Source organism: Gigantopelta aegis, chromosome 15 (assembly GCF_016097555.1).
Source record: "Gigantopelta aegis isolate Gae_Host chromosome 15, Gae_host_genome, whole genome shotgun sequence".
Taxonomy (NCBI): domain Eukaryota; kingdom Metazoa; phylum Mollusca; class Gastropoda; order Neomphalida; family Peltospiridae; genus Gigantopelta; species Gigantopelta aegis.
Genome location: NC_054713.1, coordinates 19845977 through 19865511, shown reverse-complemented (window position 1 = coordinate 19865511; position 19535 = coordinate 19845977). Strand labels below are relative to the sequence as shown.

The 19535-nt window shown below is 33.8% G+C and overlaps 1 protein-coding gene across 1 annotated transcript in view; it reads right to left on the bottom strand.

Moving 5' to 3' along the window:
• LOC121389705 overlaps positions 1 to 19535 on the bottom strand; it is a 210274-nt gene that overhangs the window by 67275 nt on the left and 123464 nt on the right. The window contains exons 50-57 of the mRNA XM_041521356.1: positions 19111 to 19245; positions 18423 to 18518; positions 14829 to 14912; positions 12330 to 12478; positions 11226 to 11322; positions 6071 to 6226; positions 4150 to 4269; positions 1984 to 2106 (exon numbers count right to left, since the gene is read on the bottom strand). Coding sequence (XP_041377290.1) covers positions 1984 to 2106; positions 4150 to 4269; positions 6071 to 6226; positions 11226 to 11322; positions 12330 to 12478; positions 14829 to 14912; positions 18423 to 18518; positions 19111 to 19245 — 960 coding nt within the window. The remainder of the gene's footprint in view (positions 1 to 1983; positions 2107 to 4149; positions 4270 to 6070; positions 6227 to 11225; positions 11323 to 12329; positions 12479 to 14828; positions 14913 to 18422; positions 18519 to 19110; positions 19246 to 19535) is intronic.

The window sequence follows — 19535 nt, the reverse complement described above, 5'->3', positions numbered from 1 at the left end:
CAGTCGCCTGATGACAAGCAGGACCAGTCGCCTGATGACGAGCAGGACCAGTCAGTTACTGTGGAACCAGCTGTTGACGACTGCCTGCCAGCTCCAGCAATAGGAGATTTTGTGCAGGCAGAAGTTGCTGGACGGTACAGGACAGTGGTGTTTTTCGCTAAAGTTCTGGATGTGGACGACAAAAGTGGAGATGTAAAGCTGCATTACCTCACACTCAAACCATGTTCTATGGACATTTATATTTGGTCAGATGAATCCTGGGGATCTAGAGACCAAATAACCAAGACAGTACACCCACCTGTTCTGGCACCAACTCGTGGCATTGGCTTTATGTTCTTGTGAACTGACACTAACCATAATGTAAATAACTGTAAAATATTTTAGATGTAATGCATCACGCCTCTACATTAACTTTTCTACCTAGGAGCCAGATGGCGCCTACTTGTATTTTTATATAGATAGTATGAAATGTTTTAGTCTCCAAATGAAAAAAAAAAGGTTGCATATACGACCAAAACGGTCACAGTGTAGAGGGCTGAGCACTTTTATATCTATGCATAAATAGCTAATTAACTGTCTTCATATTCAAGTATAAATAATTTCAAACTACTACTAATACTTAACAAGAATTTCAGAAAGCAAAGTGAATTTTGGGTAACCGTGTGTTCATTGGGGGGTAAATATCGGGATTAAAATTATAAAATGTTAATGAGTTGTCCAGATATATATATTAATAGGCAGCACCTGACAATAATTCACTTCCCTCTTCATGAATTGTTAACCAGTTACAAACAATAAATGCTTTGAGACACCAAATGGTATAATTTGACATTCTAATTTGCATATATATTAATACAACATATGCATTTGAAAGCTTGTTCCAGAATAGTTAATTATCGATATATATTATTAGAAATGAAGGCTTACATTGGAATAAATTTTGGTTTAAAAACAATTTTCATATCTGTAGATATTTTTTGGGAAAATTATTAAAATGTGGTTAATTTAAGTTCTATTTTATTAGCCAGGCTAAATGTATCCACTTTGTATAAAAATTGGCAACTGCTAATTAAGCGGTGTACAGGGTAAGCCCTGAAAGATAAATCAATGAAATAGTCATTCTTTGACTGTTATGTCATAGCAACATCTAGCTATAAATTCATTTTTACATCATGTTTCTATTCTAATGGTATCACTGGATACTAAAAGTTTATTTTTACTGTATTTTTGTGTGTTCTTATGCATGTTGTGTGTAATTTGGTTTCCACGTTACACAGTTAATCTGATTTACAAATGTTTAAATTCAAACAAATGAGTGTTTATATATGTTTTATCCATGGCATGATCATAGCTTATGATATTAATCTATTGAAAGTGTATTTTTTACTGTATTTTCATGTTTTGTGTGTTTACCATAATTCTTATGCACGTTGTGTGTAATTTGGTTTCCATGTTACACGGTTAATCTGATTAAAAAAAACATGCTGGTTTAAATTCAAAACAAATAAGTGTTCATTATTTTTTATCCATGCCATGATCATATCTTGTATGATATTAATACACTAGAAAAAACCCAATTCACATATGTACAATACTTTGCACACAAATTTTTTTTTTTTTTAAAGCGGTAATTTAAATTTGATGAAAAAAACATTAAAATATAGTTATGAGGTTACAGCTTGATATCACTGTTGTTTTTATACCAAGTAACATGCAAAATGTTCTAAACATGTCACTTTTTCTCAAAATATGCTGTTTTTGGAGAGAAAAAATGGTTTCCGCGTTACACTGTTAATTCTTGGTCGGACTTGTTATTTGACCTACTTAAATCTGGCAGATTATCTTTTTTTTCCAATTCATCACATGCAATAGAGCATAAATGTCAAGTAAACTTGCTTATTAGGACTTTTAAAGCATAAAAAAAAATTGGTACTGATGTCACAGTACTGGTACCCAGTTTCTGAGAACAACCCATATACGTACTTGTGATTTTCTTGTATTTACTTTATCTGGTATTGGATTAACGGTTATTAAGAATCCAGTATATTCTTTCCGATGTTTGGCCTTATCAAACCATATTTTTCCTGTTAAGCCTGTTATGTCAATCTGAAATTAAAATATTTTGAAATTTAATCATTTAATCATTTTGTTAAGACTATTTTCTTTAACATTTAAGATACTACATGCAAGAAATCTAGCTTGACATGGGCACGTCAAAACACACACACCATATATATAGAGTAGAATCAGAAGGGTTGAATACACTGCAACGCTCGGACCAAAAACAAAGTCCCGAGTTACACTTACACGATGCTGACCGAATGGTTACCGTATATCTTCGCCTATAAGTCGAATTGTTTTCACCCAAAAATTATTTTATAACTTGGGGGGTCGACTTATAAGAGGGTGAAAAAATTTCACCCAAAAATATTACCGTTTTGGGGATTATTTTACAAGTTTTATTGTTGAAGTATGCCCTGTAGCAAAAATGTAAACAATACTAACTACCTGTTGCCTGAGTTTATTTTGAAATCTGGTCACTGGCATTAATGGTTGTTCAAACAATGTTTTGTCGGTGATTAACTTCATGAATATTACTGAGCTTTCCCTTAAAATAGACTGATCTCTGCAGTTCACTAGAGCAATAGGGACACACATCATTTGGTACAAAAACCAGTGTACTTTCCAGAGTTATCCTCCTTACATGTATTAATATGGCGGCAAAACATGTGATTAACCGATGATACATGTACTTTCAGTTTTATCGTAGTGATCTGTTGTCAGTGTTTATAAATAAAGTTGTTGTCTTTGCACAAAACCATGCTGTACAGTGCCATACGGTAACAGTCAAACAGCTTTCACTCTCTACTAAAGGAATATTTCGTTTTGATGCTATGTAGTTTGATTGGAATATTATTGCGATGTACAAAGTTTGTAAAATAATTTTCTTTTGTTCAGATATTGTACATTATTGTTCTCATGTGCTGAAAATAAGAAATACTTCAATATTCATACATTGTTTTTCATGGGTCGACTTATAAACGGGTCAATAATAAAAAAAAGTTTTCAGGGCTTGAAATTAGGGACTCGACTTATAGCCGAGATCGACTTACAGGCGAAGATATACGGTAGGTCGAATTTCCCGATGGGTCGAACACTTTCTCGAGCACCAACAGGTTTGAGCCAACAGGATTCAACTGTATATATGCAGTGCATTTACTAATGCAAATTTCCCACCATTTTGCACCCAGCACTAGCTGGAAGTAATAACTGGAAATACCTTTAAAAAAGGTAATAGTCAATTTATTTTTTCAAAAGTTTTGAGAGAAATATCTGGCAATTTTAAGTTAAAAAGTGGTTTTCTGAAAGTATTACTGCTTGACAACAATGACATAAAGTTGTGGTAATTTTGAGGAATTGATGTCCATTTTGACAGCTAATTTGATAAAACATTTTACCAAGAACGAAAATCACAAAATATTGAATATATATTGTAGTTCATTTCCAAACCAAACTGTTGTCCGTAAAACAAAGAGATTAAAAAATACTGGACATCTAGCCACAAATCCAAGAACGTAAACCAGGGTTTCTAGATTATGGTAGCCCCACTCCCATGGCTAGTGATATTCAATGTTGGGCTAGTAAATAACTACTATTGCCATGCCCAATGGCTAGTGAAAACCAATTTGTGAAATGTTGCAGTTGTCTATTTTGTAAATATAAATATCCTGACCCCACCCAACCCCCAGTGTTAGTGTTTTTAACCTCTATCTCCCTCTTTAGATGACATATATGATTATTACTATTATTTAGTAAAATTGTATTAACTTAAAGTAAAGTAGGGCTAATGAATTTTTAATCGTGGCTAATAAAAAATTTAAATCACTGATCCCATGGCTAGTTGATTAAAAAAAATTTCTAGAAGCCCTGTAAACCCAAGGTAATAATTGTTAGTGCATTAATAAGCATTAAAATATAAAAATTAGAAAAACTTGCAAAAAACAATCCTTATATTTTTTATGTAGTTATAAATGTTTTAAGTGAAAATATGTGAGTGAAAGTTATGAACTTGTACCTCCTCAATATGTTTTTGGTAAAAAATTAATTAAATAGTTTGGACTAATTTTCATAAATAAATAAGTAAAATACCACTTCAATTTCTTGTTTTATTTGGCTTGCTGTGAACGTCATTGTTTTCTTTATCAGTGAATTCAATGCTTTAGCCAATACCATGGTTGCATCGTAAGCCAAACCGTACAATACAGCATCCTGTGAAAAAAAAGTACTTACAATTTAGGCAAGTACATTTGTATAATTTAAAAAACCAATCTCATTTAATATTTTGGTATAGAAAACCAAACTTAAGATTCCATTTTCACTGGCTGAAACTAATGTCTGCAACTTTAACCTTCTGACTACTACAGGCGAGATATCTCACGTTATATACCACATACAGTACATTCACTCATTCATATTTCCCACCATTTTACAACTTTAACCTTCTGACTACTGCAGGCGAGATATCTCACGTTACATACCACATTCAGTACATTCACTCATTCATATTTCCCACCATTTTACAACTTTAACCTTCTGATCGACTACTGCAGGTGAGATATCTCACGTTATATACCACATACAGTACATTCACTCATTCATATTTCCCACCATTTTACAACTTTAACCTTCTGACTACTGCAGGTGAAATATCTCACGTTATATACCACATACAGTACATTCACTCATTCATATTTCCCACCATTTTGCACACGGCACTGACTGGAAATAATAATAGAACAACACCGATCAAGACTAATCTTGATAATAGCCACTTTTACTATTCTTTTCCTTTTTTTGTGTGAAAAATACCTGGAAATTTTTAGTTGATAAAGTGGTTTTCGGCGAAAAGTTTCACTTGACAACAATAGCGGAACATCGCTATCATTTTCAGGAATTGATAGCTGATTGTGACAGCTAACTTGATAATAGATTTTACTGTTTTACCAACAACGAAAAATTACGAAATATTGGGACATGCATCGAAGTTTGTTTCCCAAAATAAATTCTGGTCAGAAAAACAGTTATTAGGAATATAATAGCCATAAATACTGGACATCTGGCCAAAAAGGCACATAAGCAAATGCAACTTTATAAATTAATTCCCTAATTTTAATCAACACCAACTGATCTAAAATATAAAAATTAGAAAAATCTCCGAAAATATTATTACCGATTCAGATATGAACATTATTTTAAGTACACATGTATTAATAAAAAATTTAGGTGAAAATATGTGAGTAAAAGTTATAAATTTGTACCCCCTCAACATGGTTTTCATTAAAGATTAATCCAGTAGTCAGAAGGTTAAATGTCAGTGTTTACATCTCAAATTGATGGAAATCTGACACCAAAGTAACATTGGTGGTCTTTCACAAAGTGTTAAGACCATTTATTTTGAGAAAAGAGTTTCTGGTGCATTGCTTAGTCAAGTAAAACTTGCTGTTAGTGTTTGCTGCTACTCAATGGTCTGTATAACCCTGAGGAAATAAGACAGCACAGGATCAAGAGAGGTTTTGGGACAGTGTGCAGAAAATAGGGACTTCTGCAATGTATTTTAGAGCATAATAAAAATAAAATATAACACAATTACAAGCTATATATGAGATAATCGAACATACAATTAAAAAATGACCCATGATTTGTTTTTGTAATTTTAGTAGGTGAACAGCTATTTCACCAGTTGAGAATAAAAATGTACCGTACTGCTTTTTGCAGGCCACTATTTTAAACCCGGTTACGACCAGTATGGGATCATAAAACAATTATAATTGATTAATATTTGATCTGTAAGCTTTGATTAATGATATGCAAATCACTTATAACTAGTACCGACCTGAGGTAGTGGGCATTTTTGTGTACGATTGCCTGTATATATCAGTGTACTTTTAATACTGCAGGTGCCCTTTTCTAAAGTTACATTCCCTGCCTGGAATTTTTTTTCTTCTTCTAAATCTATCCCTATAACTACATATAAACAACAAATAAAGTGAGTAAAACTGAATGATGATACCTGACCGGGAAACATGATTGTTTCTTTCTGGGCAGAAGAATCACCAGCAAAGTGTGGAATCAAAAGTCGCAGCCATTGTTTTGTGACAAGACTAGACACATTGTATCCTGGTAGAAAACCATGCATACCTTTGAAGGCCACAGTACAAAACGGCTCCTTATAAAATAAAATAAAATAAAAGACATGCATCGCTAAAACAATTTTTTTTTAAAGGTTTACTAATAACATAAAATAAAACGTTTGCCAATTTTCTTATAAAATAAAGTGACACAACCATAACACAAAATAACAGGAAAGCATTGTTAAATATGATGTTGTCTGGGAAAAGTTAGATGGGTAGGGAGACAGAATTCTTCTAAATTTTTGTTGATATAACAGAATCCCATAAAAAAAACCTAAAATCAGTTTGGTATCTAAAATCATTAAAACAAAGTCCTTTAAAAATAATACAGATGTGGAATTATCAAAGGGAAATGTGTGAAATGAAAATGATGGTAATTTTAAAATAGCAACAAATAACCCACAATGCATAAACAATTATAAAGGAATAGAAACATGCTCTCCCAGAAAATGTATTGAACCCTCCCCTTGCCTGCACACGTGCCTGCCTCCCCCATGTCATCAATTCTGGGACAATCATAATCAAATAAAGCTTGAGGATCAGATGTAACAAGCTGATAAAAACTGAGCTAAAATTAATGCAGAGGTTCTTAACAATCCTTATTTTACCAAAGCAAGTCATTGTCTTACACGATCCCCCTCCCTAATTTAAAAACCAAACATTTAGGACTATTTATTACTCAGCCATCCAGGGCTCGACCTTAGCAGTAGCCTGGGGTATTTTGGCTACCAATTTCTGACTTGGGCTACCAGATGTCTAAACACGGTAGTCCGCCGCGCTACTAGATTTTTTTGCGCAATTAACAAGATGCTTAAACACCTAAAACATGTTTTAATAAAAATAAATGATTTTGGGGTTTTTTGTCTTTTAAACTTTTTTTAATTAAAATTATGGGGATACCAATTTTTACTGAGGGCTATCAGATTTCATAACATTAAAAAATGTTAAGCCTGGCCCTCCCTAAAATCATCTTGTACACAATTTCATCCCACTTTGGAGCATGTCCTGTCCCCCCCATATAACCACTGATTTGAAGCAAAAGGTGGTTACTAGTTTAAATTTATAAATTTTTAAAGCAGGTCTTAAAAACAGATATCTGTGAGCTTCTCGTGTATTTATCTTATTTCATTTTCTATTGATTTGTTCGGTTAATTTATTATTATAATGTAAAAGTCTTCTTGGACAACAAATTACATACATGTAGTTTACATAATTGGTGGAATTTAAAACGAGGCTAGTAGAATTTGGTTGACTTCATGAAGTTATGTTCTGAAGTTTTACTGATATGATGAGTAAACATGTCATCATTGCTATAGTCAGTTTAATGTAGCAACTAGTATTCCAAAGCTAGAACAATCTGGAGTTATCAAACCCAGTTTACATGTAAAACATATTCTGACAGGTCTTTTTGGTTATGGAACCTGGTCATTTAATGTTAGGTTTAATGACTTGTATCACATATAATATTGTTGAATTTATAACAAGTTGGAAACAGCAATAAAGATCATTTTCTAGAAAATAATTGTTGGTTCATAGGCTGATTTATATGTTATCCAAAAGACTAATAATTCCTAAATTTGTTAGAATGTATTTCAGTCCTGTATTTTAAAGTTTAACAATGAAGTTGTGGTTATCCATGATGCAACTGATTGAGTAAAACCATCTAGATTTCTCTCACTACGACTAGATGATTCTAAAATATAAGATGAAATGTATGTGTTAAGCAAGTTAGTCCGATACAAATGACAGCCAATTCCTTTGCATAAACAGAGAGGTTAATAAGTGACAGGGGGGATGTTACACCCACCCACCCCCCCATTTCCAGAAATGTAACAAACATATTGAACAAATCTTTAACCTGCTTTCAAAACGTACAAATTAAAACTGCCACCATTTTGCTTTGACTCAATTATACTCCAAATTCCTTTCAACGTTTATGCCTGGCAACAGAATAAACTGTATTTGCTTTAGATTCACAAATGCTTTTCAAACTTCCAAACATCTCATCTACCCTTTCTTTCGCTTGCCCATCTGTTTTAGACGAACTAATTTGCAAAACTCTGCTAGGGTACTGAAAATGACATGATCACTTTTCTTAAATCCAGGCCTGAAATATTTTTAGTAGTTCTAGTTTAAAAGTGATGACCATCCTTCACTTTGACTAAGCTGTTCCAAGTGTGTTCCAAATCACTTTCAACTTTGGACCAGACCCTCCTATATTTTCTTTTTATAAGTATTAAAAATTCAAAGTTAAAAAATGTGATGATAGTCTATGATAGATCATCACCATTAATCAATAACCCAAAAGGCCATCCCAAGTGCTCTCTTTGTGTAAGTCCTATGGTACGTGTAAAATGCAGACTTGGTGTCCCACTTGCATTATGGTCTTACACTACAGATAAAATGTACAGAAAGCAATTGGCAGATCAATACATACACGAATATGGATTAATTAGGTGACTCATTTGATGGAGTTGGTAACATTCTTGTTAGCTCTACATCTATCTTCAATTCATAACTGTAACCCTTTGGAATTGGCTTCACTTTGTCCACCCATTCTGAAACTAACAAAACAGAACACCCTCTTTTCAAACATTTTTCTTTCTTATTCTTTACTGTCCTCTAATCCACTTTAACTGTTTAACAATTACAATTCATTGTGCTTGTACGCGATGAAGTTTGAAGCATGCTGTTTGGAATACATTGCCTGTTGTCTATTTTAGATTAGCAGCAAAGGGTAAGGTACAAAATAGCACAGCCTCTGATATAAATATAAACAGTTATGGAGGAGCTGGCAGGATTCTATCTATGATAGTGCTAGTTTGACACTTTTAAATTATAGCCAGCACTGTTGCTGCCAACGACCATTTCTAACACTGGCAGCATACCCTCCCCCACAAGATACTATGAACATCTTTCGGGATGTTCTTTCCAAAACTCATATATCTATGCAGGACCCAAGATTGATCTTTGTGGGTTACTATATATATCTTTCACTTGGGAGTAGGAGGCAGAACTGGAATATTAACCCACTTCCAACATTAATTGATATAGATAAATTTAAAAAAAAAACCTGTTTTGACATTTGTATTGATGGGTTTAGACATTACCTGAATGAGTGAAAAATTATATAGGACTACCTGATAACCTCTCCATATATGAAACGGAATTGGCTGCCATTTATGCAGTTCATTAGACCAGCATTTAAATTTACAATTTTAAACTGCCAACCACCTTCTGCTGAGTGGATGGCTTGTGACCCAGTTTTCCACCTTCGTCCTGATCTGTATCTAGATTCACACAGTTTGTTATTAAAAGTATAGTGAAACCCCTCTAAACCGGACATCCATGGGACCAAGTTAAATGTCCGGTTTTCAGGGGTCTGCATTTACGTAACTAACTTCCGTTCTCTATTAAATAGGGAAAGTGATAAAGTGTTTAAAAACAGAACCACTGCCACAACAGTTCATTCAGCTTATCAAACTTGCATGCGTTATTAAACTGCTGTTTATTTCGGCTAATGTTCTTTTCAAACTGCCTTATAAACCTCTCGTTTCTTGATGATGTTTCCAACTGTTGATTTTCCGATACTAAACTTTTCACTCAAAGATCTTAAATTTGGTTTAGGTATACTTTCGAAACTTCTAATTATTCTAAGTTTATCATCAAGTGATAGTTCAATATAGCGACGTTTAGCTGGACGTTCCGTCATGTTGAAAATCTGTTCAACCATGCAAAGCCAACGTTACTTTTGCTTACTCTTTATTTTGCTAAATAAACGTTTTTAAAAGAACAAATTCACATAATAAGAAGACAGTGAATTAAATTCATTGTTATTTTCATCAATCTTTGAAGCAAATCATGAGACACGTTTGTAAAGGAACACACAAAACGTAAATCACATTTGTAACTTAATAAAAACACCTAACCCAAACCCGAACTCGGCCTATCTTAACCAAAATAACACCACCATGCATGTGTTTATTAAATATCACAGCTGGTGATGGGTATTTTAATTGTTTATTGCCATGTTGCCAACCTTGCATACTTAGGGGCATGTAACTGTGATTACATTGATAACAGCGAACCTGAGCATGCGCATATGAGTGTTCACAAACGGATAATCCGGCCGGAGTGATATTAGGAGCAATTATATATATATATATATATATATATATATATATATATATATATATATATATATATATATATATATATATATATATATATATACCATATCTCACTCTGATAAACACAAATTAATTGTTTTCTAAATCTCTTCAACCAGCAATATTTAAAACATTTTCGTTTTGTTCTGTCCTGCTCACTAAAATTTCTTCAGTCTTATTTCATAAAAGGTTATTCATGTCATTTGTCAGCATTTTATATGGACCCGGGGCGAGACGTAGCCCAGTGGTACAGCACTTGCTCAATGCTCGGTCGGTGTGGGATCGATCCCTGTCGGTGGGCCCATTGGGCTATTTCTCGTTCCAGCCAGTGCACCACGACTGGTATATCAAAGGCCGTGGTATGTGAGATGGTGCATATAAAAGATCCCTTACTGCTAATCGAAAAGAGTAGCGCATGAAGTGGCGACAGCGGGTTTCCTCTCAATATCTGTGTGGTCCTTAACCATAGGTCTGACGCCATATAACCATAAATAAAATGTGTTGAGTGCATCATTAAATAAAACATTTTTCTTTCTTTCTTTGGACCCCTTTCTGTCAGAGTCCGAGTATTTTACTAATGTGCCTGTATTCAATCAAGCTTCAGGCATGACTATCTCATGCCCAGTCTCTGGCAAATCCAACATGGAACAAAACCTGCTTGTCTAGCCCCCACTTTAAGAACCACTGCTTTATATGTCCGTACCACTTCAAAAGATCATATTCATACACAAAATTAGTTTTATTATTTGCATAGGAATGATAAAAAAAAAAAAAAAAAATAATAAAAAAAATAATAATACTGTAGACGGATTTAAATGGATTTTTGATATAAACATGTCTTAGACATATTAGACATTTGACTTACTTTTTTACACACGTGATGTTCGTTTTCCCATGGAAATTCATTCACATATTTCCCATAGGTAACCCACTGATAACCATCCATGCAAGACACTTTGTATCTGCAATTATATAAATTACAATTAAACATTTCTGCGACAGATAACATGAAAGGAAGTAGACTGGTGAATTTAGTTTTAACTCTTAAATTTAGCTTGCATGCATGCTCATAACTTGACTTTCACACAAAACCCCCCCAAAAAACCCAAATAAAAAATGAAATGAAAATTGTTTTAAAAATTTTACAGGGTTTCTATACATAACATGAGACAGAATTTTATGATTTTTAATAATGAGTTTTAAATAATTTCCATGACTAAATGTATGAAAATTCGACAATTTTTAAAGATATTTTAAAATTCCATTCTTTATAAAAAAAAAATAATGAAAATTATTTTATTTTATTTAAACACTATACACTAAACGACCATGATTTTCAATGAATTATGACAAAATACCGTGATATTCATTTTAAATTCCATGATTTTCAAGAACAAAGGGAATCATGTTTCACTTGTACTTTCTACGAAACAGAAACAAAATGCAAAAACATAACACAGACCCAAATGTAAAACACACACATTGTAGTAATCACAAATGCAGGGGATGGGGTGTTTTGAAAGTGAGCACCCTCTCCCAAACACAGTGAGTATATATACTGACAGCCTGACAATTAACCTTTTGAGTTTGTTGTACTTCTTTCCAAAAAAAATCCTGGATATGTCTTCACATCATTTTAATTTTTTAAGTTACACCACCTATCTCATCTTCCAAAACTTTAATTACAGGCTAAACAAAACCAATCATAATTACTACATCAATTTACAAGACAGTAAATAAAAAATTGACTGATCTATAGTCCTCACACAGGAATGCCTTTTTTTTTAATACTATGGAATTTACTACAAGCTATTTATTTCTGAGTCGACTGTTTTCTAAACTGCACACAAAGATAGTAATTTTTTGTTATTTCCAAAACACTTTTACTTTTCTTCTTACATCAAATCAAACTGAAATTATTAACAAACAAAAAACATTATTATAGGAGGATGGGACGGAGTATCAATACCTGGCTGCATTTTTGATAAGGAAATAAATCATTGGCTTGGCTACAAGATAGAGTACTATCCGTATTCTAGACATCTGTACTGCCTTCATTTCCTTTCTGTAAAAACATTCTGCACAATCGTCTTTTCCCGGCAAGTCAAAGAGCAAGATCTTAAAAGAAATAAAAATTAATGTCATGAAGAGGGTACAACATTCCATGTGAACAGTCATTCTGTTAAAGGTAGGGTCAACTCAAACAAGAGCCTTATGTGTTGGAAAAATGCATACACGGACCACCAACACATACTGACACTTTAGCAAATGAAAAACGCGTAATTTTAGAGTTAATAAAAAAACATGATTATTCCTGCTAACTGGGGGCAGCCATTTTGTTTCGTTTTTGTGACATCCTGTGGGATAGCTTGGGGCGAAGTGACGTCAGCTCCTGACCATCTCCTGTATGTACAGTGTAAACAAAAGCAGTAATTTTCGACAAGGCACTTCTCTTTGATCAACCTGACTTGTAAAACAGCATAAATGACGTAATAATATAATGAACTATTTAACTAAATATATTTCAAGTTGCATTAATGGAACAAAATGGGGTTATAGTATTTTTCTCTGTTAAATAATCCAAAGGAAAAATGTACACTATTAGGCCTATATTGATATGCTACGATGGAGCAAAAACGACAACCCATGATACCCAAGTGATAATTTTCTTTTCTTTGGGACTAAGTAATTGGTCAGTTCTGTGTTTTTAGATGGAAAAGTCTACTTAATCAATAGTTTTACAGAACTACATGTATTTACAGTAATAAACCATGTCCATTACAATTTTAGGGGCGACAGGTAATATTCCACAATATGGGTATGTATTTTTGTGTCTAGACAGCGTCAATTAATTGGCTCGTCTGGTTACCAATCAGGAATCACAGGTAGAAGCAATTAACAGCGTAGACCAATTAACTAAGAAAACACTCCGTGTATCATTTCAGTACGTAGGTTAATGCATGGGCAAAACATTGTTAATTGTTTCGACTTGTTGTGTAGCCACTTTGACAATGGTATTTTATTTTGTATTGAAAAATAATATATATAGTGCTGGATATACTTATTGCTGGCTTACTGGGATGTGTATTATTACAGAACACTGCAATGTATGACTATTTATTATTTCGCAAAAACCAGGTAGATTGTGTTTCTCTAGTTAAGTATTACGTAACCACCAGCTCGCCAGAGGGCGTATTCACCGAGATGGTACAAAATGGCTGCGCCCGTTATATATAATAGCCGTCACATTTAATCGTTTTATTAATTAACTATACGGTTATTCGTGTTGATATTAAGCAATAATGTGCATTATATATCGTTGAATATGCATACCAGGCCAAATGCCGTAATTGTCCTCTCCTTTAATGTATTGGGTAAACAGTTTTAAATGCACCTCAGCCAATTGGTTTTGTGGTGAACAATTACATTATAACTTCAGGATCACCGAAACTTTATTCACATATTACAAAAAGTTATGCAATTTATGCAATTGCATCAATGTACATGGCAGTACTAGGCAATGGAATGGGTGTGAGTGTATGCTGAATTTTAATTATACAGGGTTTAAATAAATCTTATTTTTTACCCATTAATTAATTTTAATTTATATCACTTAAAACTTGTATAATTAGCGTCCCGATATGGTCTTAGTGTGCCAGTCATATGACGTCAAAGTGTTATGTCCCATTAGACGTTCTACTGCCCGGGAAACAAGTTTCATATGTACCAAGATATTTTTAACCATATGGGTAACACATATAATCATTAAATAAAAACACTCATCACCATCTTCTGAGAATCTCTTAACCTTCTGCAGGCGAGAAATCTCACCCAATGGCACCCCAGTTGACATACTGTCTACTGTATACAGTGCATTCCCCCAATTCATATTTCCTGTCGTTTTGCACATGTCACGCACTGGAAACAAATATACAAATACAGGAAATAGATTTCTTGACAATTTGGTGGCTTTTGTTTTTCAATGGAAAATACCTTAGAAGTTTGGTTTTTGACAAGTATTTTCACTTGACAACAATGGTGACACATCGCGGTCATTTTCAGGGGTCGATAGCTGACTGTGACAGCTAATTTGATAATAAATTTTATCGTTTTACCAACAATGAAAATCACCAAATATTTGGATATGAATTGTAGTTGGTTTTTAAAAATATTCTGGTCAGAAAACCACTGTTATCAGGAATAATGGACATAAGTACTAGACAGCTGGCAACAAATACCTGTAAGTAAATGCAACGTTTTTATTTTTTGCCTAATTTTAATCAATATTAACTGATCTAAAATATCAGAAAAATTAGAAAAACAATACTTACCGATTCAAATATGAACTTTATTCTGTGTATTTCTAAAACATTTAAGTGAATATATGTTAGTAAAATTATAAACTTGTACCCACTCAACATGTTTTTTGTCAAAAATTAATCCAGTAGTCTAAAGGTTAAAGACTTACCTCTTTCTCAACTGTGATGCTAAATTTTCTGGCCACGCCTTTAAAATTTTCTGGCAAAGCTTCTCTATAATCACGGACAACAATCTGTAATGAGAGACTTAAGTTTGGTAAACAAGAACTTAACGAAAATTATTCCTCAATAAAACAATAGGTCCTAACTGGGCACACCAGAAAATATTTTCAAATGTGTAGGTAGGTGTACAGTAGGGGTGTCATAAAAATTAATTATGGGAGATTTTCATCACCAGTTTTTATTATATTCATTTTGTAACTGTAGTGGGGAAAACAGGGGGCTCAGGCTACCATCCGTTCAAAATTAGTTACCTACATTATCAACATGGTGTATACCAAATAGTGTCTATGTGCTAATATTTCATTTGTGAAATGTGTGGGTATGTGTACAGTAGGGGTGTGATAAAAATAGATTTCATCCCCAACTTTTGATTCATTTTGAAACTGTAGCAGAGAAAAATGGGGGCTGAGGCCAACCTCCGCTAAAAATTATCAACATGGGTGTATAGCTAGCTCTGTACCAAATAGCATGTTACTGTGCTGATATTTGACTGGTGTATCAAATGCTATGTTGTCCGTTACAAATGCTCATATAAAAGATCCCTTGCTGCTATTTGGATTGCCCCACCCACAACCAACCATGATCAGGCCGCTAGTGCTCTCTTGTACTTGCCAAGCACAGGCGGTGCCTTCTCCCACCCACCCCACCCCTTTCCTGTCCTACAGCTGGATGAAGGAGTCAGCGTAAGTTGACATCTGTGCCCACATCATGCATGCACTACAATAGCTTGCTCTGAATGTCAATGTTTCTGCCAGAGGGTAAAACGGGTATGGCGTTATACCCAAATTTATTTGCAGATTTTTTTTTTTTAAATTAACCTTTTGACAAAATTAATTCCTTTATCATTACTGTATAATTTTCTTAACCTTAACCCTCAACCAAAACCCATTTTCTTTCTGGGGGAGGCCCCCCATACCCCATTGACTGTGGTTGCATTCAATTCCATAGAGCCACACCCAAAAATGTCTTTCTGGCAGAAACACTGAATGTGCATGTTAAGCCCTATGACCTGACATGTGGTATTATTATCCTATGCGGCAACAGTGGGTTTCCTCTCTTATACTCAGACAAAAAAGTTAAAGTTTATTTGTGTAAAACCACCACTATAAAGCACATTGATTAATTGATAATAAGCTATTGGATGTCAAACACTGTTAATTCTGACACATAGTACCCGTTTCTCATCAGCCACTCAAATAGGCAAGGTTTAATAAACTATCACACAAACCTAGATCATAATAAACCATTGTCCATTATAAATCCTGTTTCGCAAGCAGTGTCATCATTTCACTGAGTTAAAACAGGCTGTCATGTGCCCCTTTATAATTCTATTTTTCATTCTTTTTTAATAGTTATGACAACACATGATCATAATTACATCATGTACTATCTAGAAACCCTTATTGCTATTATCAAGGAACACTGGGAATGTAATTGATGTTAAAATAAAACAAACAACCCAACACCGGCCTAGGTGGTGTCATGGTTAAGCCATCGGACATAAAGCTGGTAGGTACAGAGTTCGCAGCCCAGTACCGGCTCCCAACCAGAGGGAGTTTTAATGACTCAATAAGACCACTACATCGACTTCTCTCTCACTGACCACTAACATCTAACCACTACTAACATACTGTCCTGGACAGACAGCTCAAATAGCTGAGGTGTGTACCCAGGACAGCATGCTTGAACCTTAAATGGATATAATAAAGAAAATAAATGAATGAAAAACATCCCAACAGATAGTACAATCAAGATGGAGAAAGAAGGTGCCAGGGTCACTATAACTATTAAACATAATGCTGACGAGAATACTCGAAACAGAACATAGAAATGATTAAAAGCATGCTTGGGGATAAATAAAACCCCTTCAAATCACAAATCAAAAAGAAAAGAAAAACAATTATTTAAGAGGCAGAAAACCTCCCATACTGGTGGTGGATGTCCTGAAGAGGATCCAATGAGTGAAGATGGTGGTTGAAGATATATTACACAAAATATGTACAACCCTCTACCTAGTGACTGATGATGATGTTACAATGAATGAAACTGGGAAATTAATGTTTAAACAATACATTAATAGAAACTAACGAAGCCTGGTTTAAGATAATTTTGATCCAAGATTCATATGCAAATTGCAATGAGAAATGGAAATGTCTGTTAACCTTGTAACTACTGCAGGTGAGATATCTTGCCCGGCGTCATGCAAGTCGACATACTGTACACTGTATAACAGTGCATTCCCCGATTCATATTTCTTGCCATTTTGCACACACGGCACTCACCGGGAATAATAATAGTACAAATGGAAATAGATTAATTGAGAGTACGACAACTTTAGTTTTTCTTTTTTTAATGGAAAATACCTGGTTTTCGGCAAGTATTTTCGCTTAACAACAATGGCAGAATGTCGCAATCACTTTCAGAAATCTATAGCTGATTTTGACAAAAAATATTGGGATATGAATCGTAGGTAGTTTTTTAAAAATCTGGTACAAAAACACAGTCATTGGCATTAAGGGATTAAGTGACATTAAGGGACATAAATACTGGACATCATTTGGTCTCAAATGCTATAATAATAGTACAACAGGAAATCGATTAATTGAGAGTAAGACAACTTTAGTTTTTCAATGGAAAATATCTGGTTTTCGGCAAGTATTTTCGCTTAACAACAATGGTAGAATGTCGCAATCAACAATGGTAGAATGTCGCAATCATTTTCAGAAATCTATAGCTGATTGTGACAGAAAATATTGGGATATGAATCGTAGTTAGTTTTTAAAAAATATGGTACAAAAACAGTTATTGAAATTAAGGGACATAAATACATCATCTGGTCTCAAATGCCCATGTAAATGCAACTTTTGGGAATACAATAACTGATGTAAAATATCATAAATCTCACTCAATCTAGACCAAAGTTAAAAGTTTGTTTTGTTTCAAAATGACACCACTAGAGCACATTGATTTATCAATCATCAGCTATTGGATATCTTAGAGAGAAAACCCGCTATATATTTTTAAGGGATAGTAAGGGATGTTTTATATACACCATCACACTGGCAGGATAGCACATACCACGTCTTTTCATATACCAGTCGTGGTGCACTGGCTGAAATGAGAAATAGCCAGAAAGAAATTTTTGGGTATGGCGCTATGGACCTCCTCCCAGAAAGAAAATGAGTTGGGGTTAAGAAAATCACATAGGAATGATAAGATTCATTAATTCTATCAAAAGGTTAACTTAAAAAAATGGCATGACGTTGGGCAAGATACCTCGCCTGCAGTAGTCAGAAGGTTAAACAAACATTCCTTTCCTTCAGTATTTGCATTGTAATTAATTCCATCTGCAAATTATTAGCAACAAATAGGCAATGAACATTATAATCGAACCACCTGACATTTTAATCCATTCTATATAGATGAGAGTAAGTATTTAAATTTACAATGAACCTGTTTCTAAATAAAGTTAATTAAACTTACAATTTGGTTCCAAGTTCTGGCTAGTTAATTAAACTTACGATTCGCTTCCACTGTCTGGCCAAAAATGCTATAAAAAGATTTTGTAATATCTGCTCTGTTGTCCAGCAAAGCCGACTGAAGTATGGATATTCTGTCTGAAATATTAAGTGAAAATAATTATTTAATATGACTTTATTATTTTAGTATTATTTTATTACATATATTGGGTGGACCATTTTCTACAATTTTAACACCTGTCTGGGCAAATTTACAGCCTTTTTATATTACAAAATGGATTCAGAAAAATATTTTTCAAATCAGACACTTTTATACAAGAGATGAAGAATTTCTTACTTTATTGATGACAAATGGTGTGCATGGTTTGTGATATCTCATTCTGTTTGTAACTCTAAATGTTTAGTCTATACATGCCTTCTTTTTTTTAACCTTCCCTCCTATATTCTGCTCAAATTGCTCCTTGTTAAGAATCGTTTCTAACTTATCACAACCAAGGATAGTTTTATTTTATATCAGTATGTTTACATGTATTAAATGTATTTTGCGATATTACAAACAATTTAAATCTGACCAACACACTAAATAAATTAGTACATAAATACACGGTTTGCTTGTGCAGTTAAATCCTATCACAAACATGTATGCATCCATCACAAACATGTATGCATCCACATACCCATCCACCAAACTTTATGAAAATTAACTGGCATTAGCTATTTAACTTATTACACTTTCAAAGTCAACACTATCTTCCTTTGTAGCAACTGTTACAGTCTTTGACTCGTACAGCAGTGATCTCAGTTCTCTCGTGAAAGCATTGCCTCCCATGCCAATAATACCACGTATCATCTCGTTAGGATTCTTCTGCAATATATACAATAAGCAAACAAGCAATCTGAGCGTACTGCTAAAAGAATACATAAGTCCCATACCATGCCCCAAATGTTTTTTTAATCTCTTAAATTCAAGGGCCATAACTCTGTAAAATAAAAAGGGTAAAATGCTAGAAAGTCATATACTTTAAAGTCTACATGATTAAGCTATACACAAAATTTCAGCTCAATATCTGGAAAGATTGCACAAACAAATCGTGAAAACCATGTGGAACAGATGGACAGCCATACAGACAGATGGATGGGGATGAAACTTATAGT